The following is a 27893-nucleotide window of genomic DNA, read 5'->3' as shown; positions in this document are numbered from 1 at the left end:
ACTCCTCACAGACAGTCACCCGGAGGAAACCCACGCAGACACAGGGAGAACACACCACACTCCTCACAGAGGGTCACCCGGAGGAAACCCACGCAGACACAGGGAGAACGCGCCACACTCCTCACAGACAGTCACCCAGAAGAAACCCACGCAGACACAGGGAGAACACACCACACTCCTCACAGACAGTCATCCGGAGGAAACCCACGCAGACACTGAGAGAACACACCACACTCCTCACAGACAGTCATCCGGAGGAAACCCACAAAGACACTGAGAGAACACACCACACTCCTCACAGACAGTCATCCGGAGGAAACCCACAAAGACACTGAGAGAACACACCACACTCCTCACAGACAGTCATCCGGAGGAAACCCACGCAGACACTGAGAGAACACACCACACTCCTCACAGACAGTCATCCGGAGGAAACCCACAAAGACACTGAGAGAACACACCACACTCCTCACAGACAGTCACCCGGAGGAAACCCACGCAGACACAGGGAGAACCCACCACACTCCTCACAGACAGTCATCCGGAGGAAACCCACAAAGACACTGAGAGAACACACCACACTCCTCACAGACAGTCACCCGGAGGAAACCCACGCAGACACAGGGAGAACACACCACACTCCTCACAGACAGTCATCCGGAGGAAACCCACGCAGACACTGAGAGAACACACCACACTCCTCACAGACAGTCATCCGGAGGAAACCCACGCAGACACTGAGAGAACACACCACACTCCTCACAGACAGTCACCCGGAGGAAACCCACGCAGACACAGGGAGAACACACCACACTCCTCACAGAGGGTCACCCGGAGGAAACCCACGCAGACACAGGGAGAACGCGCCACACTCCTCACAGTCAGTCACCCGGAGGAAACCCACGCGGACACAGGGAGAACGCGCCACACTCCTCACAGTCAGTCACCCGGAGGAAACCCACGCGGACACAGGGAGAACACGCCACACTCCTCACAGTCAGTCACCCGGAGGAAACCCACGCAGACACAGGGAGAACGCACCACACTCCTCACAGTCAGTCACCCGGAGGAAACCCACGCGGACACAGGGAGAACACACCACACTCCTCACAGACAGTCACCCGGAGGAAACCCACGCAGACACAGGGAGAACACACCACACTCCTCACAGAGGGTCACCCGGAGGAACCCCACGCAGACACAGGGAGAACACACCACACTCCTCACAGACAGTCACCCGGAGGAAACCCACAAAGACACTGAGAGAACACACCACACTCCTCACAGACAGTCACCCGGAGGAAACCCACGCAGACACAGGGAGAACACACCACACTCCTCACAGAGGGTCACCCGGAGGAAACCCACGCAGACACAGGGAGAACGCGCCACACTCCTCACAGACAGTCACCCAGAAGAAACCCACGCAGACACAGGGAGAACACACCACACTCCTCACAGACAGTCACCCGGAGGAAACCCACAAAGACACTGAGAGAACACACCACACTCCTCACAGACAGTCATCCGGAGGAAACCCACGCAGACACTGAGAGAACACACCACACTCCTCACAGAGGGTCACCCGGAGGAACCCCACGCAGACACAGGGAGAACGCGCCACACTCCTCACAGACAGTCACCCAGAAGAAACCCACGCAGACACAGGGAGAACACGCCACACTCCTCACAGACAGTCACCCGGAGGAAACCCACAAAGACACTGAGAGAACACACCACACTCCTCACAGACAGTCACCCAGAGGAAACCCACGCAGACACAGGGAGAACACACCACACTCCTCACAGAGGGTCACCCGGAGGAAACCCACGCAGACACAGGGAGAACGCGCCACACTCCTCACAGACAGTCACCCAGAAGAAACCCACGCAGACACAGGGAGAACACACCACACTCCTCACAGACAGTCACCCGGAGGAAACCCACAAAGACACTGAGAGAACACACCACACTCCTCACAGACAGTCATCCGGAGGAAACCCACGCAGACACAGGGAGAACACGCCACACTCCTCACAGACAGTCACCCGGAGGAAACCCACGCAGACACAGGGAGAACACGCCACACTCCTCACAGATGGACAGCGGGACTCGAACCCACAACCTCCAGGTCCCTGGAGCTGTGTGACTGCGACACTACCTGCTGCGCCACCGTGCCGCCAATCACTCAATCATTCACTCACATATTCACTTAGTCCTTCATTTACTTACTCACCCACAATTTCACTTATTCCTTAGTGTATTCACCAATTTATGTATTTAAGACACAGGATGTACGTCTCCCCCTTGCCCCACAGCTTGAGTCCAAAATCAGATCACCATCTTTTAAACAGTGTTTTCTTAACTCATTTTATGACTGTGAAATTAATTTAATTCAATCACTCAAAGACTTATTAAAACATTCATTCACGTACTCACAAAATCATTTACTCACTCGTATACATGCTCACTCACTCACTCACTCACTCATATTCATGTTAAATAAAATGCACCACAAGGGGGGCTGTTCGGCTCTTCACATAAGTGTTAATTAATGTCTAAAACAACTTTACATAGGTTCTATATCGATGTTTTTGATAATGAATTGCTACTAATATATACATGAACTCTTTTATTGCCCCAGGGTCCTAAAGGCCTTCCAGGCATTAAAGGAGATAAGGTGAGGTGACCTCGTAGCCACGCTCTCAGCACTGACTTCCAATAGTTTTAAGAGTCTAAGGAGACTTCACGAAATGGAGATGTTTAAATTTTAATGCAGTGGCTGACACTCTTTACTGTGGCAGCAGAGTTTGAGCACATGTCGACTGCTGTGACAGGGCTGTTTAAAGAATCCTTTCTGCTCTGTGACCCAGAGTGACTAAGTGCCTCAGGCGTGATGTTCTCAAACCTGGTGTCATTCTGCACCGGACGGCACTCTCCTTACTCTGACACTGGGCTTTCAGAGACCTGCAGCCTGACGTCCTGAAACTGTATGCCCCCAATTCGGTGTACACCTGCTTATTTAAAGCTTGGTGATGATTTGATTGCACTATGTCCACTGGCATTCAGTTATACACAGTTTGCATAATCTCCACAGAAATTATGGTCAGCAGATTGGGATGCTCTGGAGTAGCTGCACATGAGGCTAAGGCAACTATGTCCAATAGGATGAGCTGGAGAGTTATGTGATCTAGAACTAATCAGACAAAATCAGTATCTGATTCCACTCATACCTTTGCTACCTTGGCTGAATTGAATCGCAGGTCTTTTCTCCCACTTTGCTGTAAGTTAATGTATAAGATTGACACCAACCCTAATCTAACACACTTAGCTCTATTATTAAGCCTCTCTTTGAATGATCCTAATGCTCAATTGTCACTGATATCTAACCTAACCATCAACAGCTCCCTAGGTGCTGTGGCTAAGGTGGCTGCCTACCGTGCTGGGTGTATGTGTATTCACCCTTGTGTGTGTGTGTGTGTGTGTGTGTTTTCCCTGCAATAGTGGTTTAAATGTGAAGTCTCAGTTTCAATTACTTCAATTCCTTTGTCAATGGACCTGGACGTTTAGCATGAAGAGGCATTCTGAGCCATTTCTCCAAAACCTCAAATACTTGTCTGTTTCTTCCACAGGGTGATAGAGGTGTACATGGCATTAAAGGGGAAAGAGTAAGAACGAGAACATCACTTAATCAACACACAGGAAGGATCCGCTGTTAGCCGTGTGGAGTAATTATCTCGTCTCTCATTGTCTCTGAACAGGGGAGTCCTCTGTCCATGCCTGGACCACGTGGATATAAAGGACTTAAAGGAGACGCAGTAAGTAATTTAGGCCTGTCGCTCCTTTATTAGAATATTTGGACTGAGCTTCAGTTTTAACAGGGATCCTCTTTATATATATGTCTGCGTGGGTTTCCTCTGGGTGACTGTCTGTGAGGAGTGTGGTGTGTTCTCCCTGTGTCTGCGTGGGTTTCCTCCGGGTGACTGTCTGTGAGGTGTGTGGTGTGTTCTCTCTTTGTCTGCGTGGGTTTCCTCCGGGTGACTGTCTGTGAGGAGTGTGGTGTGTTCTCTCTGTGTCTGCGTGGGTTTCCTCTGGGTGACTGTCTGTGAGGAGTGTGGTGTGTTCTCTCTGTGTCTGCGTGGGTTTCCTCCGGGTGACTGTCTGTGAGGTGTGTGGTGTGTTCTCTCTTTGTCTGCGTGGGTTTCCTCCGGGTGACTGTCTGTGAGGAGTGTGGTGTGTTCTCTCTTTGTCTGCGTGGGTTTCCTCCGGGTGACTGTCTGTGAGGAGTGTAGTGTGTTCTCTCTGTGTCTGCGTGGGTTTCCTCTGGGTGACTGTCTGTGAGGAGTGTGGTGTGTTCTCTCTGTGTCTGCGTGGGTTTCCTCCGGGTGACTGTCTGTGAGGTGTGTGGTGTGTTCTCTCTTTGTCTGCGTGGGTTTCCTCCGGGTGACTGTCTGTGAGGAGTGTGGTGTGTTCTCTCTTTGTCTGCGTGGGTTTCGTCCGGGTGACTGTCTGTGAGGAGTGTGGTGTGTTCTCCCTGTGTCTGCGTGGGTTTCCTCCGGGTGACTGTCTGTGAGGTGTGTGGTGTGTTCTCTCTTTGTCTGCGTGGGTTTCCTCCGGGTGACTGTCTGTGAGGTGTGTGGTGTGTTCTCTCTTTGTCTGCGTGGGTTTCCTCCGGGTGACTGTCTGTGAGGAGTGTGGTGTGTTCTCTCTGTGTCTGCGTGGGTTTCCTCTGGGTGACTGTCTGTGAGGAGTGTGGTGTGTTCTCTCTGTGTCTGCGTGGGTTTCCTCCGGGTGACTGTCTGTGAGGAGTGTGGTGTGTTCTCTCTGTGTCTGCGTGGGTTTCCTCTGGGTGACTGTCTGTGAGGAGTGTGGTGTGTTCTCTCTTTGTCTGCGTGGGTTTCCTCCGGGTGACTGTCTGTGAGGAGTGTGGTGTGTTCTCTCTGTGTCTGCGTGGGTTTCCTCTGGGTGACTGTCTGTGAGGAGTGTGGTGTGTTCTCTCTGTGTCTGCGTGGGTTTCGTCCGGGTGACTGTCTGTGAGGAGTGTGGTGTGTTCTCCCTGTGTCTGCGTGGGTTTCCTCCGGGTGACTGTCTGTGAGGTGTGTGGTGTGTTCTCTCTTTGTCTGCGTGGGTTTCCTCCGGGTGACTGTCTGTGAGGTGTGTGGTGTGTTCTCTCTTTGTCTGCGTGGGTTTCCTCCGGGTGACTGTCTGTGAGGAGTGTAGTGTGTTCTCCCTGTGTCTGCGTGGGTTTCCTCTGGGTGACTGTCTGTGAGGAGTGTGGTGTGTTCTCTCTGTGTCTGCGTGGGTTTCGTCCGGGTGACTGTCTGTGAGGAGTGTGGTGTGTTCTCCCTGTGTCTGCGTGGGTTTCCTCCGGGTGACTGTCTGTGAGGTGTGTGGTGTGTTCTCTCTTTGTCTGCGTGGGTTTCCTCCGGGTGACTGTCTGTGAGGAGTATGGTGTGTTCTCCCTGTGTCTGCGTGGGTTTCCTCTGGGTGACTGTCTGTGAGGAGTGTGGTGTGTTCTCTCTGTGTCTGCGTGGGTTTCTTCCGGGTGACTGTCTGTGAGGAGTGTGGTGTTTTCTCTCTGTGTCTGCGTGGGTTTCCTCCGGGTGACTGTCTGTGAGGAGTGTGGTGTGTTCTCTCTGTGTCTGTGTGGGTTTCCTCCGGGTGACTGTCTGTGAGGAGTGTGGTGTGTTCTCTCTGTGTCTGCGTGGGTTTCCTCCGGGTGACTGTCTGTGAGGAGTGTGGTGTGTTCTCCCTGTGTCTGCGTGGGTTTCCTCTGGGTGCTCCGGTTTCCTCAAACAGTCAAAAAACACACGTTGGTAGGTGGATTGGCGACTCAAATGTGTCCGTAGGTGTGTGTGTGTGTGTTGTCCTGTGAAGGACTGGCGCCCCTTCAGGGTGTGATCCTGCCTTGTATCCAGTGAATCCGGGTAGGCTTCGGACCCACCGTGACCCTGAACTGGATAAGCGCTTACAGACAATGAATGAATGAATTAATGTTTCTGTCCATCATTCCAGAAGAAAACAATTCTTTAACACATTAAAGGTAGGTCTTCTCAAAACTGGAAGCACGCATTAAATGTTTTCTTTTGTTGTTTATTCTGAAGCTGGAAATGGATGAGTTGTAATTAATGGAGGATGTAGAATGTGACATGTTCTGTACTGTATGGATAAACTCATGAACCACCCAGTTTGATTAGTAGGATCTCACTGGAAATGTGTTTGTTTTTCTCAGGGGGAACGAGGACCTCCAGGGTTTGATGGAGATAAGGGCGAGAAAGGAGAGGATGGGCCTCCTGGAGTGAAGGTAGGTGTATGCTGTATGTGTTATGTCTGTCTACTAATTGATTCACTGACTTTCTGCTGGATTCCAGCATATTTTTTTATGAAGAGTTACGAAGAACACCCCAAACTGCAGCCACTCATCTATGAAACCACTTGAGAGCGCCGCTGGACAGCCATTTAGCTGATGACTATTTAATGTTTTTTTTAAAGCTTTCTGTAGTAATGCTGCTGTTATTTTTGTCCTGTTTTTAATCGCATGCCTGTGTGAGTCAAGGCCCCACTGAAAATGAGACACCACTCTCCACAGGCCGTTTTTGTGCATTAAATAAATATTCCCTCTGATAAAGAGTATTCATTAAATTCCGGATGATAAAAAGTATTAATGAAATGACGGTGGCTGCCAGTGACTCATCTGAGTCAGTGACGACATGAGGATTGTGTTGGACCATCAAAAACGTTTGTGTGCAGAGGTTAAACACAGGGCATTTATGAATTCTTAAGGTGATGCACACTGTGTTATATATTTATGTTTCCTCAAATGGCAGGGTGTGAAGGGAGAGGCTGGGACCAAAGGAAAGATGGGTACCTTTGGGGCTCGGGGTCCTGTAGGACAGAAGGTCAGTTTTGGAATTGTTCACTAACTGGTCACTGAGAATTAGCATCATAAAATATGACACAAATCATTTAAATAAAAGACAGCGTCATCCTCAAAAACATGTCCACTATAGAGTCAAACATTTGTGGGCACTCCATTTAATGAGACAATTCAGCTACTTTAATATTCATTCATTCATTCATTGTCTGTAACCCACACACTCACACACACGGACACTTTTGAGTCTCCAATCCACCTACCAACGTGTGTTTTTGGACTGTGGGAGGAAACCGGAGCACCCGGAGGAAACCCACGCAGACACAGGGAGAACACACCACACTCCTCACAGACAGTCACCCGGAGGAAACCCACGCAGACACAGGGAGAACACACCACACTCCTCACAGACAGTCACCCGGAGTAAACCCACACAGACACAGAGAGAACACACCACACTCCTCACAGACAGTCACCCGGAGGAAACCCACGCAGACACAGGGAGAACACACCACACTCCTCACAGACAGTCACCCGGAGGAAACCCACGCAGACACAGGGAGAACACACCACACTCCTCACAGACAGTCACCCGGAGGAAACCCACGCAGACACAGGGAGAACACACCACACTCCTCACAGACAGTCACCTGGAGCGGGAATTGATCCCACAACCTCCAGGCCCCTGGAGCTGTGTGACTGCGACACTACCTGCTGCGCCACCGTGCGGCTACTTTAATATTATAGAGCTTATATAAATCACTATTATTCTGTGAATTATGTCTAATGTCACCAAGTGCCTGATGCTTACAAATAAAGGTATGAACCTCATCATCTCTGGAGTAAGGGAGCTCCACCCTGTACCTTCTGAGATGAGCTGAAGTTTGATTTGTGTTCCAGAATCAATCATCATGTATCAGTAACTGACCTTGCTAATGCTCCCGTGTCTGAGGTTGATAGAAAACCTCACAGAAATGCTCAAAAAGCTAGGAGCTCTTCCCCAGACATGTAGAGACTGTTACTGAGCAAAAAAGGAACTAACTGCTTAACTGTAGTGTGTGTCGTCCTTAAATATTTGGTCGTATAACATAGCTGTAGCTCAGCTTCATATGTATACCTAGTAACATTTTCCTCTTGTCCTCAGGGAGAGGCAGGAGAACCAGGCGTCAATGGAGAAATGGTCAGTTTCAATATATCACAGTTATACTATTTGTTTATTGCACTTGAAATTGAATTGAAAATAAATCAACAACATCTCCCTCACAGGGACGTAATGGAGCCAATGGAATGGATGGTCTAAAAGGGGACAAGGGCGACATGGGTCTGCAAGGCCAAAAGGGTGATAAAGTACGATGAACGTTTATCTGATTTGCTAAAAATTCGGATAATTTGATGTGAAAGAAAAATATTCACAATGCACTAAAACTCACTTTTACACTGGATCTAGGGAGATTTTATAAAGCTGCTACTTTCCTGTGTCTCTGCTTTGGTGTACAGGGGGAGAATGGAGAGCATGGTTTGGCAGGAGATGAAGGCTTTAAAGGAGAAAAGGTAAAGCTCTAACCCATAACCTGGGGCTGTTCTGTCCAGATATTAAACTTGGGTATAAGAATCAATCCAAAGACAGACATTCACAACTTGCATTTGTCCTGCTCCAGGGCTTCAGGGGCTTACCAGGACGGATGGGCAGCTCGGGGCTAGATGGAGAAAAGGTATTGACCTTTCTTTATGTACCACATTGTATGGGCTTCAGAGTGTAGCAGCTGTCTAAGCATTGGCCAAATCATCAGACGATCTCAGGATCGATTACAGTCTGTAAGACGTTCAGAGTGCTCTTGTACGGTTGGTTAGTGGAGCTGAGAGAATGGACAGTGTGTGTAGAAATAAAGGATGTCCAAAAACATTTTCACTGGATGTTTCTGCAGAACCAGAACATTATTTATTCTCTGTCCCCTGTGATTTTAAATATGTATCACATAACACTGCTATATGTCCAACACAGGGCAGTTCTGGAGAACCTGGGACTCCTGGAATACCAGGACTGAATGGGTTCCCTGGAAGAAAAGTGAGTGCCACCAATACAATGATCTTCCTCATCATGGGTACCGCCAATATCTGCAAAAATAAATGGAACTATAACCTGAGAATCGATACAAATCATGATAATTTCTAGCTGCTTGTCTGGTAAAGGAATAGCATGTCTTGAAATACTTTATTGCAGGGAGATAAAGGGGATGGAGGCCTAAATGGACTTGACGGTGCACCAGGGAAAAGGGGAGAGAAGGTAAAGCTCTGACATGGTTCTTTTTTTTATTATTCTGGCTCTATTCATCTTGTGTATGTATTAAAATGTAAATCATTGTTTCCCTGCAGGGAGCTTCAGGTTTCCCAGGTTTCCCAGGCTTTAAGGGATCACCAGGTACACCAGGGCCCAGCGGAGCACCTGGTCGACCTGGACCTGTTGGGCCCAAAGGGGAAGTTGGACCTAAGGTATTAAACAGTGCAGGCTGTAATCCTGTGCATATTCCGTTGTCCTGTAATTAGGAGTGTTGTTGGACTTAAGTATTCAATCTATTGCATTTGGATCGTGTAAATGTGAGCAATTAAACAGATATATCCAAGGCTACACTAAGGCAAAAGCATCATCTAGACACTATTAATATAAAGATAATATATAATAGCCCACATAATAGTGTTGTAGCACTTTCTGTCTGCGTTTACTTTCATGTAGTTAGCCGCCTCCTGAATTTAGAGTGGGTTTCTCTCTAAATAATGTGAAACAGCAAAAATAAGTCAATATTACCCACCTGTGGAGCAGGAATAAAAAAATAACCTCTTTTCTGTTCATGATTTTCAACATTTGGAGGTCTAACTTTGGAGGTTTCTCTGCCATGTGCCAAGAGAGAGAGGAAGCCTAGCATGTCTGACCAAGCCACTTAGTTTTTTTGCTAGTTTACTGACAATAGAGCTTCGTAAACACATTAGACTGGTTTCCAGCATGCAAACACTCCTGATTGCAATCATAGACATTCCCTTTAAGGCATTTTGTCTTGCTGCCAGATACCAGGGTACACCATGCCTAGAGGGGTCAGGGCTGTTTTGGTGGTACGTGTGTGACGAACACAACATTTGGTTGGTGGTTTTAATGTTATGGCTGATCAGTGTATGTGTTTAATGCACCATATCTTTCCTCTCAGGGAGAAAAAGGTAGAAGAGGCAGAGGGAAGACTTGTCAAAGAGGACCCCCTGGAATTCCTGGACAAAGAGGACTAGATGTAAGATGTTCGCAAGCAGAGCTCAACACTGCTAAACCTGTTGTGTGTTCTGTAAAGAGAAGTCTATAGTGCCTTGGGATACAACTGTTTCTGATGCGCTGTACAATGTCTGGATTCTCCTCAGGGTGGGATAGGAGTAGAAGGAATAAAGGGAGAAAAAGGCGATCCAGGACTTACAGTGAGTTTGTTTTCTATAATTCGGCAGACACATGGAATGAAAAACTAGGCTTGGGATCCCATGCCTATGCTGAGTTCCCTTTAGAATCGATACTTAGTGTTGGTTTAGGCTTAATCTTGTCCTTGGAAACTGTCCCTCTCAATCATGTAGGTAGAGGAGGTGAAGGACCTCGTGACCAAGGAGGTGAAAGAAAAGTGTGGTGAGTTAATGAGTATCGTTCTGTAGACATGCATGTGCCTGTGGTCGTGTGGGTGGTGCATGCACGATTTTCCCACTTGTATGTATTTGTGCTCCTCCACATACAGTTATTCGCACCGAATCCCCTGCTGTTGCAGTATGGGGACCCCACGGGTTCCACCATCTGTTGTGTTCTAGAGTGTTCTCACGGTGGAACAGACTGCTGAGTTCAGGAGCCATTCACAAACAGCCTAAAGAGAGGGAAAATGATCCATTAACAGAAATGAAACATATGCCACACTGCGTTTTAACATTAAAGCCTCTTAAACAAGTGCTAGGTCTCCTTTCTGTTACTCACAATGGCCGGCTGATTAAAAGCACTCTCCCTTAGAGTTTTTGTGAATGAATGATTTTGGTAAACAAAGAAAAGCAACTGTGCTCTATGTTTGATCAAGGGAGAGAATTTCTATTTGTCGTCAACACCAATGATCCAGATGAAGGAAGCATTCTAAAGGAAGAGAAGGAAATGGAGGAGGAGGAGGAGGAAGAAGCACAGGAGCCATCCACCGCTGCGCCCACTGTTTCAGAAGCTGAACCCACCTTGGTGTATGACAACAGCACAAGTAAGCAAGATAATGAACAGGTCTCAGAATAAGAGTAAGCCTTTCCTTTCTGGAATTTTCTGTCTGTATGATCACAATGCCTTATTACAGCATGCACAGACAGCTTTGTTCTTTCACATTTCAGCTGTGAGTTTCACAAAGCATCAAAACATTGGTATGCCAGGTCTGTCTTTGAAGAAATGTGATGAGTGAGCTCGACAACCATCATAGGATATTCATTCATTCATTCATTTATTATCTGTAAGCGCTTATCCAGTTCAGGGTCGTGGTGGGTCCAGAGGCTACCTGGAATCATTGGGCGCAAGGCGCGAATACACCCTGGAGGGGGTGCCAGTTCTTCACAGGGCAACACACACTCACACCTACGGACACTTTTGAGTCACCAATTCACCTACCAACGTGTGTTTTTGGACTGTGGGAGGAAACCAGAGCACCCGGAGGAAACCCACACAGACACAGGGAGAACACACCACACTCCTCACAGACAGTCACCCGGAGAAAACCCACGCAGACACAGGGAGAACACACCACACTCCTCACAGACAGTCACCCGGAGGAAACCCACGCAGACACAGGGAGAACACACCACACTCCTCACAGACAGTCACCCGGAGGAAACCCACGCAGACACAGAGAGAACACTCCACACTCCTCACAGACAGTCACCCGGAGGAAACCCACGCAGAAACAGAGAGAACACACCACACTCCTCAAAGACAGTCACCCGGAGGAAACCCACGCAGACACAGGGAGAACACACCACACTCCTCACAGACAGTCACCCGGAGGAAACCCACGCAGACACAGAGAGAACACTCCACACTCCTCACAGACAGTCACCCGGAGGAAACCCACGCAGAAACAGAGAGAACACACCACACTCCTCAAAGACAGTCACCCGGAGGAAACCCACGCAGACACAGGGAGAACACACCACACTCCTCACAGACAGTCACCCGGAGGAAACCCACGCAGACACAGGGAGAACACACCACACTCCTCACAGACAGTCACCCGGAGGAAACCCACGCAGACACAGGGAGAACACACCACACTCCTCACAGACAGTCACCCGGAGGAAACCCACGCAGACACAGGGAGAACACACCACACTCCTCACAGACAGTCACCCGGAGGAAACCCACGCAGACACAGGGAGAACACACCACACTCCTCACAGACAGTCACCCGGAGCGCGAATCAAACCCACAACCTCCAGGTCCCTGGACTGTGACACTACCTGCTGCACCACCCAGGATAATCACCCAGAAATATTTCACTCTGCGCTGTTTCATTAATGGCTCAGGGAAACAGGAAATAGTCAGAAGACGTTAACAAGTAGTTCCTGCGTGGTGCAGTGAAAACACCAGTGTTCAGGTGCTGATGGATAGTCAAGCACTATGTATGAATAAACATCAAGCCGTGCTGGGAAGCATTGTCAACACAGTGCTACTATTAATGCCATCAAATCCCTGTCTTTCTCATAGAAGCAAAATTAAACTGTATAGTTTTCAAAGAATCGAAAAAGGGGAAATTTTACTCTTTTTTACATTTTTTACATTCATTCATTCATCTGTAACTGCTTTGCCTTAATTATGGTCACAGTGGCTCTGGAGTCTACCTAAAACCATTGAGTTTAATTTAGAAACATCCACTCACACCAATTGACATTTCCACATAGCCCATCAGAGCACATTAATCACCTGAACATCTGGGTCACTCTGTGCTAAGCGCCCTTCACAACAATGTCTTCATTCATTGTCTGTAAGCGCTTATCCAGTTAAGGGTCATATGGAACCATTAGTGCAAAGCGGCACACACACACACACACACACACACACACACACACACACACACACACACACACACGTAGGCTCCTGAACTGGACAAGCGCTTACAGACAATGAATGAATGAATGACTCTTGTAGGTATGTTGTTCTTCCCAACTTATGCTGGAAAGGAACCTGGAAAAGCACCTGCAGGAAACCCAACAGACACAGGAGGAACCCACCAAACCTCACAGAGACAGGAAGCCAGGACCAGGAGAAGACACTGCAGCTGTGTGTCAGCAAAGCTACATGTTGTGTCACCGTGCCACTCATAGCCATTTCATGCACACTGCAAAAGAACAACAAACCTACAAGTGTCATTCATTCATTCATTTTCTGTAAGCGCTTGTGTGTGAAGGACTGACACCTTCTCTAGGGTGTGTTTCTTCCTTGCACCCATTGATTCCCATTGATGACCCTGAACTGGATAAGCGCTTACAGACAATGAATGAATGAATGAATGAATGAAGACGTTGTTGTGAAGGGCGCTTGGCACAGACTAACCCAGATGTTCAGGTGATTAATGTGCTGAATTCATCTGTTTGTCTCTTGCAGAAGTCAATGGAGGGAAAAAGGTGTCAAAGAGAGAGCGGAGACATGCTTTTAAGAACACAACAGGTAAATACAGTGGTGGCTTCAGATTTATAAAATCACTACTTGCACGGAGGGTGAAACATGTTTTAGACACATTTCCAGTAAATAAATATACGTAAAATGGACAAACACAATCTATTTTGACTTTAAACTCTAAATCCCGAAGATGATTTTGATGCTATTGGTTTGGGAAGTCTTCATGAAACAAAATGTAATTTTGTAAACGGGAGCTTCCCGTTTTTCTCAGTGTCTATGTTGACAATATCAGACAATACAACACTTTTACTGTTACAGAACCATAGCATAGCTGTTATTCAGCAGCAGTTCAGCTCCTCGTGTTAGAAGGAAAATGGTTGCATATGATCCCAAGGTCACAGAACCCACAATGAAGTATAGAGGTGGTAGTATCATAAAATGGGGCTGCTTTTCTGCCAACAGTGCTGGGCCATTACATGTTATTTAAGGAGACATGATTGGAGCAAGGTATAAGTGCACAATTAGCTTTGTAGTCTGTGTGTGACATAATTATTGTTCAAGCCTTAAACACTCTCCCACCCTTTTGTCATTTTATGGTAACTGTTGTGTAGTATTAAAAATGACGGAGTGACGGAGGCGGACGCAAACGCTAAAACACAAAGACTTTTATTTACAGAATATAACAACACTAAGACAGACTAGGATTACAAAACAAAAGCGGACTAAACGAGGAACAGCAGAGATGGACGGACTAGATTTGGGAAATGAAACGATGACAAAAGAAACAAATTGAGGACCAAGGAAACAAACTAGAGAGACACAAACCGACTTAAATGGGCGGAGGATGAGGAACAGACAAGACAAACAGACCAGAGACAGACAAGCGAATGTGGAATGTCCAGCAAATAAGGAGTCACACAAAGGCAACACAGACAAGGGACACCTGGAACAGATAACGAGGGGGCAGGATTACAAAGGCGGGACATGGGCGGAGACATGGACAAAAACAAACAGAGCCATGTGCCAAGTGAGCACATGGCAGGGACAACAGACACGACAGGACAAGGGTGTGACAGTTCACTGCATTTTTTATGAGTTCCATCAAGAATAAAGTGCTGAAAAAGCATGTGCATTGTTTTGTTATGTTCTGTAAGACTGTATCCAAAAGTACAGGTGAGTTTTGATATAGACGATTTAAAGATGGTGATTTTAATGTGAAAGGACCATAATTCTTAATTCTCAGAGGGGTTTTGATTTGTTAAAATAAAATGACAGTTGCCACATTTAATACTATGCAAGAGTTACCATAGAATGACAAAAGTGCAGGAGCATGTTTGAATTCTGAATTACAATTAGATGTACACAAAAAACGCTTTAAAACTTATATTTACACCTAAAAAGATGTAGATATTAGAGGAGAGTTTCATCTCGAAAACTTGAATCAGGAGAGAAGATGGATGTTCCAGCGAGACAAAGACCCCTAGGCTGTTTTCTAAAAAATGTGAAGGTGCAGACACGGCTTAGTCAATCTGCTGACGTAAAACTGAAGACTCTGCACATGCCATGTGCTCTGATCTTGCCTTGGTGTACTGAATAACATAAATGGTCTCCGTTTGATCACTGTGATGCTTGTTATTTGAAGCAGATGGCAGCATTATTCCTCCAAGCACTTGTATCCTACCTACAGTGAGTGTGTATTAATGTTTCAGGAGCCCTCTCTGCAGGCCCTGCTGCTGATGTGTGTTTAGATCCGATGTCGGAGGGTCACTGCACCGAATACACGCTGCTGTGGTACTTCCACTCGAGCTCTGGAGAGTGTCGACCTTTCGTTTACAGTGGCTGTGGAGGAAACAGAAACCGATTCAGCACTAAACACCACTGTCAGACAATCTGCAGCCTCGGTCACAGAGGTAATCAACCAATCAGTGATGACCTGTGAGAGTCAGTATGTTTAGAACAGTCAGTTGAAGCCTGCTAAGTTTGACAGAGGAGAAAGTTGTAACAAGTAATTGGCAATCACTAATAGTGATTAACTATAATAAAGTATCAATGTGTATCTGGATTGAATTTTGGCATTGGCCGAGTGATGCCTCAGTCATCGGAGGTCAGGGGTCCAAGTGAACACAATTGGCTTTGCTTTCGGAGTGGGAAAGATGCTCCATTCATCAGTGTGTGCAGTGCTGGAAGGTGCAAGCGTTTTCAGCTGATGTGACAGATCTGGGCAGTGCATAGTCTCTTCCAGCACATGGAGCTCTCCAGGGGTGCTATATTAGCAGTTAGTTCTTACTTGTTCTTGTGTATAAAAAAATTAAATTAATATAAAAGATAACTATTTTCCCAAAATGAACTTATTTTGTCCTGAAATTTCACCTTAATGATCCCTGAGGTATTAAGTCAATATTTCCAGAAGATAAGACATTGTTTTAATTACCAAGTCAATAATTTAAGGAAATAATTGTAATAATGCTGGAGTGTAGGAGTAAGGGAAGGAGGTAAGTGCAGGAGGTTTTATTACAATAACTTAAAAGGAAACTAGACAAAGGGACACTAAACAAAAGGGCTAAATACAGATGCTATGGAGCTAAACACAAGACTAGGCTAAACTATAAACAGAGCTAAACACTAAACACAAAACAAGGCTCAACGCTAAAAACCCCTAACGCTAAACAAAGAATCTAAACATAAAACAAGAGCTAAACAAGAAGGCTAAACCCAGAGTGAGGCTAAACCCACGTACATATAATGATCCACAAACAAGAACCACTGACAAGGACTATATATAGTCAACACAAACAAGAAACACCTGGGTACTAATTAAGACACGACACTAGAAACACAAAGGAAGGGTATCACATGACCAGGGAACAAGCAGGAAGCAGACACAAGACAGGGGGAAACAGTCACATGACAAGGGGAGCACAGAACAGAAACAATACAAAAACAGCATGTTACAATAAGCCACTATTTTTGACACACTCCAGTCAGAGCTGAGACAGTGAGACCTTTGAGAGTGTGGGCCATTTCACGATTAATGGACAAATGCAAATGGTCCACAATTGTTTGCAATAAAGGCATGTTTTTTCCTGTGAAAGGTTTCTCTGTCAGATTTTATTACGACAGCAATGACACTCTAACAGTTTTATAATGACTGCATTTTAACATCTGTGTGTTGTCTTTATTTACGCAGATCCTGACTCCTGATGACACCCCTGTTGTTTGAACGCAAATTGTCGGGGTGCTGTAAAGCCAGTGATTAATGTTATTTTTGTGAAAACTTAAAGGTCTTATTAGTCACTTGTGTGCATGTATACATGCGGTTTTACTGTGTTTGCTGTATATGACACTAGCATTTTTATATTAACAGTTGTTTCGAATGTAATTACTTTTTTTTATCATCAAATATCTGTAGTTTACTGACATTCTAAGAGCCATACCTTGTTGCACTGCTAAAATGCTACACACCGACATTTTCCATTCTTGTGTCATGTTAATAAGGGATTTCTGTGTAGAGTTTCAATACTGTGACATGTCAGAGACCATTCATTAACTATTTCACATTAGTATAAACGAGAAGTTGTTCATTTTTCAGCATTTGCTAAAGGGTTTAGCTTACAGACGTTTACCAATGTCAAAGATTAACAGCAGTCAACACCTGGTTGCATTTTTTTGCTTCTCACAGCTCGAGTAATCCCAGACTCGGTGAGTGACGTTGAGGTGTGGGCTCTGGGGTGGACAGTGCAACCTCCTGAGAACATCCTCCACGTTCTTTCAGACACATGTCAGTGGGTGTAGGGGGTTATTTTTCATCTCAGTGGGTGGTCTCTGACTGCACAGTGAAGTATGTTCATTGTACCATCTCATCAAAACTAAGCCTATGGCCCAGACTTCGGTGTAGGGCCATCATTTACACTGTGTTCCTTATGTTTACTGTTTTGCACTAATGACGTGTTTTATTTGATTTATATATTGAACCACTGAATCATTTTTATTTGAGAGTTATTAAAATGGCTAAACATATTGAGGGTGCCTTATTGGAAAGTAAGATGCTGACTGTGTGTTTGTGTAGTTTGTGCGTGGGTTTACATCGTGACCTCTCGCTCACTCGCTGTGTGTAAATGCTGCCATGTTGGCTTTCCTTCAGCTCAGTCTTTTGAATCGTGTCTGGACAGTGACTTCTGGGAGCAGAGAGAAAATCATCAAAGACCCGGTCCCTTTTTTTTAATAATGGAGACTGTGTGTGTGTGTGTGTGTGTGTGTGTAAATACCTATATGCTAACTAGCACCTCTTTCTCTCATTACCATAGCATTTCCTCTCCTAAAAAAAAGAAATACAGAACCTACCACCCCCTGCAGGCCCCATCCTTACTTTTACATTCCCTCTGATCTTATATAAGCGCTGACCATACTGGGCCCCCCTTTGGGAAGCGTTTGCCTGCTTCAGTGCGATATGTCCAAGCTGTGGGGGGTACCATGCAGTGGGCAGCCCTCCAGATGAAGACATGGCAAGAGGAATGAGCCTTTGAGGACAAACACTGTGTACTAGGGGACCCCGGACTAAGCTGAAGTGGAGAGCCTGGGAGAGAAGCAAGGCATAGGCAGTGTTCACACATGTCCACCTGATTCATCACACAATAAAATCTGTAATTCATATATATCCAAGAATGACATAACCCTTATAACATAGACACTTTACCTGAACGCTGATGTACACTTGTCTTTGTGTTAGACCTGATATAATGAGCATTTTGTGGTATTAGCAGTGAGTAAAGCTTGTTTTGACCTCTAGTGGTTCAGACTTGCTATTACACGCTATTGGATTCTCTGTATGATATGGCCAAATGTTGGAGAGAACATATGAATGGCATTAACAGGTAGTTTGTCCAGCCTAACAGCTTCTACTCTTCATGGAAGGCCTCACACAAGATGCTGAAACATGTCTGTGAAGGTTTGATTGCGTAATATCACTAGTGAGGCCTGGTGCACCACTTCAACTCATCCCAAAGCTAGTGGATGATGCTTCATCGCTCCAGAGAATGCTACTGCTACAAATACCACGGTTGGCCAGTGTTTGTACCTTGACATTGAGCAATGGTGCATCTCAAAGTAGCTGAATTCACTCATTATAAGGGGTGTCTACAAACATTTGGACATATGGTGTGGATCCAGACACTAGCAACTAGCAACTAGCTGTTCTTGCTAGTCTTCTGACGTCACTTATACATCACTCACTGGCCTTTTATCAGGATTCAGAGAGCCTTGAATATGTGTATTGACTGGAAACACTTCTTGTCACTTTATATTGTAAGGTGTAGTCAGTGGGAGACATAACAGAGGTGTGCACTCTTATTGTGTGCTAAGATTGACCGCTCCAATAACACTGCAGATGTCCTGTGCCCACAGGTGATAATTAAAGCAGCTTCCTGACCCAAAGACCTCTGCAGACAGCCTAACCATCTTTTGTCCCTTGCTCATTAATGACAGTGCTGTAACTGCCCTTCCCATCGAAGGACTACAGAGGAATTAGTTGATAGAGAGGCTCAAAGACCCAGTCATTGCAGTGTAAAGATATCTGCCCCTAACCTTGAGAAGACTGGATTAGTTTTATATAAAGATGCCACGTCGAACCATTACTTTCTTGTTTCTAATGTGCTGTTATCCAGGTGATCTCAGGGTTTAAATTGTAAAAAGCCTGGTGTTATCTGGATCATTGTGCTCATGTTTGGCCAGAAATCAGCAGAGCAGCTCTTTAACGTCATGAATAACCAGATCAAAAACAATCTGTTGATCCGCTGGTTTTTAACTGCAGAAACTGCAGGATCTAATGTTTGGTGGAGAGTGGGAAACCACCGCCCCTTCCTCCCGCTCCCGATTTATTTCAGTACATTGCTGTAAAAATGAATTACACTACGGGGAGTTTGTCTTAAGGCATTTGGACACTTAAGGCTTCCATGATGTTAGTTGGCATTGACAAAACCCACCAGGTATAACACAGGATATGGGCTGTACATGTGCCTATGTTGTAATCAAATGAGCTTTATATGGTGGTCATGCAGGCTGTTGGTCGTGTCGCTTACTTAACTCTGATGTGGCGTGTAGGACATTCCATTTGTGCAGGGTGGATCAATCCGTGTGGGTGATTAATAAATTATCATGTCTTTCAGTGATTAGGATTCCCCCTCAGTTAATAATGGAGTCTCACTTCTTTCGACATACAAAGTTGACATATTAAAGCAGATGCCAAACTAGACATGGTAGTGTCACAGTCACACAGCTCCATGGTGTGTTCTCCCTGTGTCTGCGTGGGTTTCCTCCGGGTGACTGTCTGTGAGGAGTGTGGTGTGTTCTCCCTGTGTCAGCGTGTGTTTCCTCCGGGTGACTGTCTGTGAGGAGTGTGGTGTGTTCTCCCTGTGTCTGTGTGGGTTTCCTCCGGGTGACTGTCTGTGAGGAGTGTGGTGTGTTCTCTCTGTGTCTGCGTGGGTTTCCTCCGGGTGACTGTCTGTGAGGAGTGTGGTGTGTTCTCTCTGTGTCTGCGTGGGTTTCCTCCGGGTGACTGTCTGTGAGGAGTGTGGTGTGTTCTCCCTGTGTCTGTGTGGGTTTCCTCCGGGTGACTGTCTGTGAGGAGTGTGGTGTGTTCTCCCTGTGTCCGCGTGGGTTTCCTCCGGCTGCTCCGGTTTCCTCCCACGGTCAAAATCACATGTCGGTAGGTGGATTGGTGACTCAAAAGTGTCTGTCCACACACACAGTGAGTGTGTGTTGCCCTGTGAAGGACTGGCATTCCTGCCTTACACCCAATGATTCTAGGTAGGCTCTGGACCCACCGCAACCCTGAACTGGATAAGGCTTACAGACAATAAATGAATGAATGAGTAATTATGAAAATGTTATTATACTATCTCATAATTGCTGTCTCATATCTCATATTGCACTATTATCTCATAATGAATTACTATCTCATACTATTTTACTGTCTCATAATAAAGATTTAATACCTAATAATTATTATACCACACCAAAGTGAAAACGTCTCATAATCATGACTTAAGACCTCATAGAAAGCTTTAACATTCATCCTTATTACGATTTATAATCACAGAATTATGACTTACTATTAGCTCAACTCTTGAAATTAGTCATTTACAGGTTGATTAAGTCTAAACCTAGACTGCAAACAATTACAAAAATCTACAAAATAAGGGTTAATCCATGTCTGAGTAAGCATTAACTCCAGACTTTGAGCTCGAAAGAAAAGTTTCTGCACAGTGGCTGTGTATCATCGCAGTTCTTATTTACCTGGGCGGGGGCCGGTGATGTCAGACCTGTGACATCACGGCCCGTGTCCAATGGCGCTGCACTAATTAAACCCCCGTGCGGAGAGGCAGAGAGTCCAAATGCCTTCCCCCGTCTGCTGAAGAGCCGCAGAGTGTAGCAACTTAACTTTCCACTGAATTGCCTTCAGAACCGAGCAGAGCCGTCCATTCCGCTCTTCTGTTTCTTTACCTAGTGCCGTGGACTGTGTTCTCTGTTTTCTTCTGCTGACCTGTGCTTCAGATAATTTAACTCACTCCAGCACGGCAGGTACGTTTAACCACCTCCACTCTCAGACCTGTCTTATTTATTTATTTGACAACATCGTACCATTTCAGACAGATCACAGTGAAGTTAAACCTTCTAGAACAGAACTTTTTTTTTTACTTGGACACAGCTAAATCCAGATTTCTGATGTTAGAGGTGGACTGTAGGTGATTTATATTAACTGTAAGTGTTAACGCTTACTGTAAGTATTGGAGGTGGACTGTAGGCATTTATATGTACTATAGGTGTTAGAAGTGGAGTGTAGATATTTTAGATGAACTGTAAATAGGTGGTAGAGATGGACTGTCAGTGTTTTTGATGGAGTATATTTGTTAGAAATGGACTGTATGTCCTGTATGATGGGCTGTAGGAGTTAGAAATGGACTGAGGGTGTTAGAGGTGGGCTGTAGGTGCTACATGTGGAACTGCAGCACCCTGCTCCGGTTGTGTATGTGTTGACTGCACCTAATGTGCACGAAAAATTACTTACTTGTGTGTGTTTGTATGTTCACTGCCATGGATGGGTCAAATGCAGAGAAGCAGTTTTCCTAAAGGGGTCAATAAAGATGTTTCTTCTTCTTCTTCTTTTTCTACTTCTTCTTCTTCTAGATGTCTTCTAGATGTCAGAGATGGACTATAGATGTTAGAGGTAGACTGCATGGGCTGTAGATAGACTATATATGTTAGAAATAGACTGCAGGGGTTGTAGAAGGACTATAGATGTTAGAGGTAGACTGCAGGGGTTATAGGTGGACTATAGATGTTAGTGGTAGACTGCAGGGGCTTAAGATAGACTACAGATGTTAGAGGTAGACTGCAGGGGTTGTAGATGGACTATGGATGTTAGAGGTAGACTGCAGGGGTTGTAGAAGGACTATAGATGTTAGAGGTAGACTGCAGGGGTTGTAGAAGGACTACAGATGTTAGAGGTAGACTGCAGGGGTTGTAGATGGACTATGGATGTTAGAAGTAGACTGCAGGGGTTGTAGAAGGACTACAGATGTTAGAGGTAGACTGCAGGGGTTATAGGTGGACTATAGATGTTAGTGGTAGACTGCAGGGGCTTAAGATAGACTACAGATGTTAGAGGTAGACTGCAGGGGTTGTAGATGGACTATGGATGTTAGAGGTAGACTGCAGGGGTTGTAGAAGGACTATAGATGTTAGAGGTAGACTGCAGGGGTTGTAGAAGGACTACAGATGTTAGAGGTAGACTGCAGGGGTTGTAGATGGACTATGGATGTTAGAAGTAGACTGCAGGGGTTGTAGAAGGACTACAGATGTTAGAGGTAGACTGCAGGGGTTGTAGATGGACTACAGATGTTAGAGGTAGACTGCAGGGGTTGTAGATAGACTATAGATGTTAGAGGTAGACTGTATGTGCTTTAGATGGACTACAGATGTTAGAGGTAGACTGCAGGGGTTGTAGATGGACTACAGATGTTAGAGGTAGACTGCAGGGGTTGTAGAAGGACTACAGATGTTAGAGGTAGACTGCAGGGGTTGTAGAAGGACTACAGATGTTAGAGGTAGACTGCAGGGGTTGTAGATGGACTACAGATGTTAGAGGTAGACTGCAGGGGTTGTAGATGGACTACAGATGTTAGAGGTAGACTGCAGGGGTTGTAGAAGGACTACAGATGTTAGAGGTAGACTGCAGGGGTTGTAGAAGGACTACAGATGTTAGAGGTAGACTGCAGGGGTTGTAGATGGACTACAGATGTTAGAGGTAGACTGCAGGGGTTGTAGATGGACTGTAGATGTTAGAGGTAGACTGCAGGGGTTGTAGATGGACTGTAGATGTTAGAGGTAGACTGCAGGGGTTGTAGATGGACTGTAGATGTTAGCGGTAGACTGCAGGGGTTGTAGATGGACTATAGATGTTAGAGGTAGACTGCAGGGGTTTTAGATGGACTATAGATGTTAGTGGTAGACTGCAGGGGTTGTAGATGGACTATAGACATTAGAGGTAGCCTGCAGGGGTTGTAGATGGACTGTAGATGTTAGAGGTAGACTGCAGGGGTTGTAGATGGACTATAGACGTTAGAGGTAGACTGCAGGGGTTTTAGATGGACTCTGGCTTTATTCAGGTGGAGTGGAGGATTTAGAAATGGAACACAGATGTACTCTATATTCACAAGAGGTGTTAGTGAACACTTGTGTATTTTTCTGGGGAAACTCTCGTTCCTGTTATTCACTTATTCACGTACACCATGTGTGTTTGTTGTCCAGCAGCACTGAGTCATGGCACTGGCCAGATCCCTTCTGGTGCTAGTTGTCCTCTTCACTCCACTCTCCAGCCTCTGCTTGCAGCCATCCCAAACTGACCCCGACCTCCTCTGCTCAGACGAGCTCCTCCCAGCAACAAACAATGAGGATCCGCCACTAAACTCCCTCTACGACACCCTACAGCTCCTCCACAGAGCTGGAAACTCCCTCTCTCTGGAGGAGAGCAGAGAGAGGAGGACTTCTCCTGGGGCGGGTTACAGGTTTTTGAGCCAGAGCATGCTCAGGAGGAGTAAGATGTACCGGAACGGGGCCAAAGGAGACCGCGGCAGCAAAATGACCCTTTCTTTGGACGTGCCCACCAGCCTTATGAACATACTATTCGACATTGCCAAAGGCAAGAGCATGCGTGCCCAGGCTGCACACAATGCCCGCTTGATGGCACAGATTGGCTAATGAAAACAAGACAGCGCTTCAGAACACAGACTTTTCTCACTCACCAATACCACCTACATACAACTGAGTCGCCTCTCAAACTAGCAATAACAGAGCAGGCGAACAGGTGTTTTCTTTAAGCTGGTATAGTGATGTATAAATCTAATGGACTGTATTTCTATTGGAAAAGAGAAGCAGTTTGATGAGTGATTGAGTTCACAATGATGTTAATATTAGCTGATGCTGGCTAGCCTAAAAAAACATTAATATCACTGTGGTGGGAAATAAATGATGGGTTATGCTGAAGACAAGTGTATCGATGAGCACTGAAAGGCTTGTTTGGGATCAGTGATCAGCCTAAAGCCGTGTCAACACGTTAATGGAAGATTGCATTAATCTGCCCCCACTGGAAGGGTACAATATGGATCTGCACAAACTGTAGCCACCACATCCCGTTATTTCCAGAGTTTTTCACAATGGCTTTTCACAAATGGCTACAAATAGTGTAGGTCCATTAAATATAGAGTGACCCTCTAATAAATATCAATGCATTTACAACTTTCTGAAACATCCAAAGTGTACAAACCAGTTTAAATAATTATTTATACATAAATAATTAACCTCTCTTGTTCTCTCATATATTCAACCTACTACAAAATATTTAAATCTTACAGTTTGTTGACTTGCTTTTACAAAAACACCCTTATATAAAGTAATAGTACTTGCTGGCAGTATTTATTAGTTAAACCTATTTTAAAAAGACTGTATTCTTAGGGTTTCCTCCGGGTGACTGTGAGGAGTGTGGTGTGTTCGCCCTGTGTCTGTGTGGGTTTCCTCCGGGTGACTGTCTGTGAGGAGTGTGGTGTGTTCTCCCTGTGTCTGCGTGGGTTTCCTCCGGGTGACTGTCTGTGAGGTGTGTGGTGTGTTCTCCCTGTGTCTGCGTGGGTTTCCTCCGGGTGACTGTCTGTGAGGTGTGTGGTGTGTTCTCTCTGTGTCTGCGTGGGTTTCCTCCGGGTGACTGTCTGTGAGGAATGTGGTGTGTTCTCCCTGTGTCTGCGTGGGTTTCCTCCGGGTGACTGTCTGTGAGGAGTGTGGTGTGTTCTCCCTGTGTCTGCGTGGGTTTCCTCCGGGTGACTGTCTGTGAGGAGTGTGGTGTGTTCTCCCTGTGTCTGCGTGGGTTTCCTCCGGGTGACTGTCTGTGAGGAGTGTGGTGTGTTCTCCCTGTGTCTGCGTGGGTTTCCTCCGGGTGACTGTCTGTGAGGAGTGTGGTGTGTTCTCCCTGTGTCTGCGTGGGTTTCCTCCGGGTGACTGTCTGTGAGGAGTGTGGTGTGTTCTCCCTGTGTCTGCGTGGGTTTCCTCCGGGTGACTGTCTGTGAGGAGTGTGGTGTGTTCTCCCTGTGTCTGCGTGGGTTTCCTCCGGGTGCTCCGGTTTCCTCCCACAGTCCAAAAACACACGTTGGTAGGTGGATTGGTGACACAAAAGTGTCCAAAAATAAAGCAGTTACCAATCCCTTCAACACTGTCCGACTGCCCCCCCCCCCCTTACCCCATGGTTGAAAAAACATTGCTAAACTGCCCTCTAGGCTGGCAAAAACAAGACAAAGTACCCTATTGACTGCCCCTCATATGGCATATAAATAAACTGAGTGCCTTCTCAGAGACTGCCTTAGTACCTTTTCTTGCAATAAATTATGATGATGTGCTCTCTAGAGCAAGACAATTTGATAATGTGTTGTAAGAAGTTCCTTTATATCATTATATCATAGGCCCTAATGTGGCCCTGTGTCGTCCAATATGTTCCCTTTGATTTTTTTGCCCCGGCCCTTTAAACAGTCTGAGTCCACCACTGCCCTTCAACTATCAGTTACAACATACTGATATAACATTGTTGTAAACAATGTAATGATACATTATTTAGAACTCAAACTTGCATGTGCTTAAATGAGGGCTTTTAAACTCAGCTCGTAGATATGTACAGTCAAGCTGAGAATGGGCACAACCCTTAACAAACAACTTAATTATCTTATATGATTAATATTCATTCATTCATTATCTGTAACCATTATCCAGGTCAGGGTCGCGGTGGGTCCAGAGCCTACCTGGAATCATTGGGTGCAAGGCGGGGATACACCCTGGAGGGGGCGGCAGTCCTTCACAGGGTGACACACATTCACTCACTCACACCTACAGACACTTTTGAGTCACCAATCCACCTACCAACGTGTGTTTCTGGACCGTGGGAGGAAACCGGAGCACCCGGAGGAAACCCACGCAGACACAGGGAGAACACACCACACTCCTCACAGACAGACACCTGGAGGAAACCCACACGGACACAGGGCGAACACACAACACTCCTCACAGATGGTCACCCGGAGGAAACCGACGCAGACACAGGGAGAACACACCACACTCCTCACAGACAGTCACCTGGAGGAAACCCACGCAGACACAGGGAGAACACACCACACTCCTCACAGACAGTCACCCAGAGGAAACCCAAAAAGACACAGGGAGAACACACCACACTCCTCACAGACAGTCACCCGGAGGAAACCCACGCAGACACAGGGAGAACCCACCACACACCTCACAGACAGTCACCCGGAGGAAACCCAAACAGACACAGGGAGAACACACCACACTCCTCACAGACAGTCACCCGGAGGAAACCCACGCAGACACAGGGAGAACACACCACACTCCTCACAGACAGTCACCCGGAGGAAACCCACGCAGACACAGGGAGAACACACAACACTCCTCACAGACAGTCACCCGGAGCGGGAATCAAACCCACAACCTCCAGGTCCCTGGAGCTGTGTGACTGTGACACCTACCTGTTGCGCCACCATGATGAAACTATGATTAATATGCCTATTACAATTAAATGAAGACTCATCAGGTGGAGCATAAGAATACTGGGTTTTATAGAGTGAGGTGCTACACCATTGTCTTCCAAGTGTTAGACTAGAGTTTGATTTCCTGCTCAGGTGAGCACACGACCCTGCAAGAGTCAAGATTACTAAAACCGCATTCAAATGTGTGCAACGACTAAAACTGCAAGTCACTCTAAGTATCATTGTAGTCAGCAAAAGCATGTGCTGCTCAGGTTTGTATCTAAAGTAAACAAATGTTTTGTTGATGAAAATATCTCATATTTCAGCAGAGGCTTCAATAGGACACACTTTTTTTTTTTTAAATCAAACTACTGAAACTGTAGGAATTTTGATTGACCTGGATGACGACCTCAAAATCATTATGATCCCACAAAGTTCAAATGATTCCATATGTTGTACTCTATATTATAATCAAATATAATTCCATTAGCCGGCACGGTGGCGCAGCAGGTAGTGTCGCAGTCACACAGCTCCAGGGTCCTGGAGGTTGTGGGTTCGATTCCCACTCCGGGTGACTGTCTGTGAGGAGTGTGGTGTGTTCTCCCTGTGTCTGCGTGGGTTTCCTCCGGGTGACTGTCTGTGAGGAGTGTGGTGTGTTCTCCCTGTGTCTGTGTGGGTTTCCTCTGGGTGACTGTCTGTGAGGAGTGTGGTGTGTTCTCCCTGTGTCTGTGTGGGTTTCCTCCGGGTGACTGTCTGTGAGGAGTGTGGTGTGTTCTCTCTGTGTCTGCGTGGGTTTCCTCCGGGTGCTCCGGTTTCCTCCCACAGTCCAAAAACACACGTTGGTAGGTGGATTGGCGACTCAAAAGTGTCCGTAGGTGTGAGTGTGTGAGTGAATGTGTGAGTGTGTGTTGCCCTGTGAATGACTGGCGCCCCCTCCAGGGTGTATTCCCGCCTTGCACCCAATGATTCCTGGTAGGCTCTGGACGCACCGTGACTGGATAAGGGTTACAGATAATGAATAAATGAATGAATGAATAATTCCATTAGTGCCAATCATAAACAAGACAAGTGGCATAACACTGAATCCCATTGTACTGAACACTTGTATGAAGAACTCCGTACAGGCCCATCAAAGTTTAAAAAAATCATAACGTCCTATTGTCTGAGGTTCTCAAACCTTCACGGTCTATTACACAGTAACACAATGATTTTCCCCAAATCCTCAGTTTATAAGGAAGCCTCCATTTCCCTGTAAGCTTTATCAGAGCAAACTGAAGGCTTTTTGTTCCTGTG

At 46.1% G+C, this 27893-nt stretch overlaps 2 protein-coding genes across 6 annotated transcripts in view; both read left to right on the top strand.

Annotated features, from left to right (window-relative positions):
* The window catches only part of col7a1l (collagen type VII alpha 1-like), a 116327-nt gene extending 98809 nt beyond the window's left edge, over positions 1-17518 (top strand). For 3 of the 4 annotated variants that reach the window (XM_066667536.1, XM_066667537.1, XM_066667534.1), the window contains 19 exons: positions 2646-2681; positions 3634-3669; positions 3763-3819; positions 6234-6305; positions 6829-6900; positions 8020-8055; positions 8142-8222; positions 8373-8426; positions 8534-8587; positions 8878-8940; positions 9097-9159; positions 9249-9365; positions 10073-10150; positions 10275-10328; positions 10479-10527; positions 10961-11128; positions 13513-13575; positions 15237-15437; positions 16715-17518. In XM_066667536.1, the coding sequence (XP_066523633.1) occupies positions 2646-2681; positions 3634-3669; positions 3763-3819; positions 6234-6305; positions 6829-6900; positions 8020-8055; positions 8142-8222; positions 8373-8426; positions 8534-8587; positions 8878-8940; positions 9097-9159; positions 9249-9365; positions 10073-10150; positions 10275-10328; positions 10479-10527; positions 10961-11128; positions 13513-13575; positions 15237-15437; positions 16715-16728 (1368 nt within the window). In that variant the 3' untranslated portion in view covers positions 16729-17518. Of the gene's footprint in view, positions 1-2645; positions 2682-3633; positions 3670-3762; positions 3820-6233; positions 6306-6828; positions 6901-8019; positions 8056-8141; positions 8223-8322; positions 8427-8533; positions 8588-8877; positions 8941-9096; positions 9161-9248; positions 9366-10072; positions 10151-10274; positions 10329-10478; positions 10528-10960; positions 11129-13512; positions 13576-15236; positions 15438-16714 lie in introns of those variants that run through there. The other variant, XR_010802150.1, reaches the window with a different exon arrangement.
* Positions 17519-20922: 3404 nt separating this feature from the next.
* ucn3l (urocortin 3, like) lies at positions 20923-23992 on the top strand. Of its 2 annotated transcripts, none has more exons than XM_066669882.1 (2): positions 20923-21102; positions 23335-23992. In XM_066669882.1, exon 2 carries the CDS (start codon positions 23344-23346, stop codon positions 23779-23781), a length of 438 nt encoding a protein of 145 aa, XP_066525979.1. In that variant the 5' UTR covers positions 20923-21102; positions 23335-23343; the 3' UTR covers positions 23782-23992. The 2 variants fall into 2 exon arrangements, with proteins under 2 accessions (XP_066525979.1, XP_066525980.1); XM_066669883.1 differs by having other exon boundaries at positions 23332-23992.
* The last annotated feature ends 3901 nt before the right edge of the window (positions 23993-27893 follow it).

Source organism: Hoplias malabaricus, chromosome 4, assembly GCF_029633855.1.
Source record: "Hoplias malabaricus isolate fHopMal1 chromosome 4, fHopMal1.hap1, whole genome shotgun sequence".
In the NCBI taxonomy this organism is placed as follows: Eukaryota; Metazoa; Chordata; class Actinopteri; order Characiformes; family Erythrinidae; genus Hoplias; species Hoplias malabaricus.
This window is presented reverse-complemented; position numbering and strand designations above follow the sequence as displayed.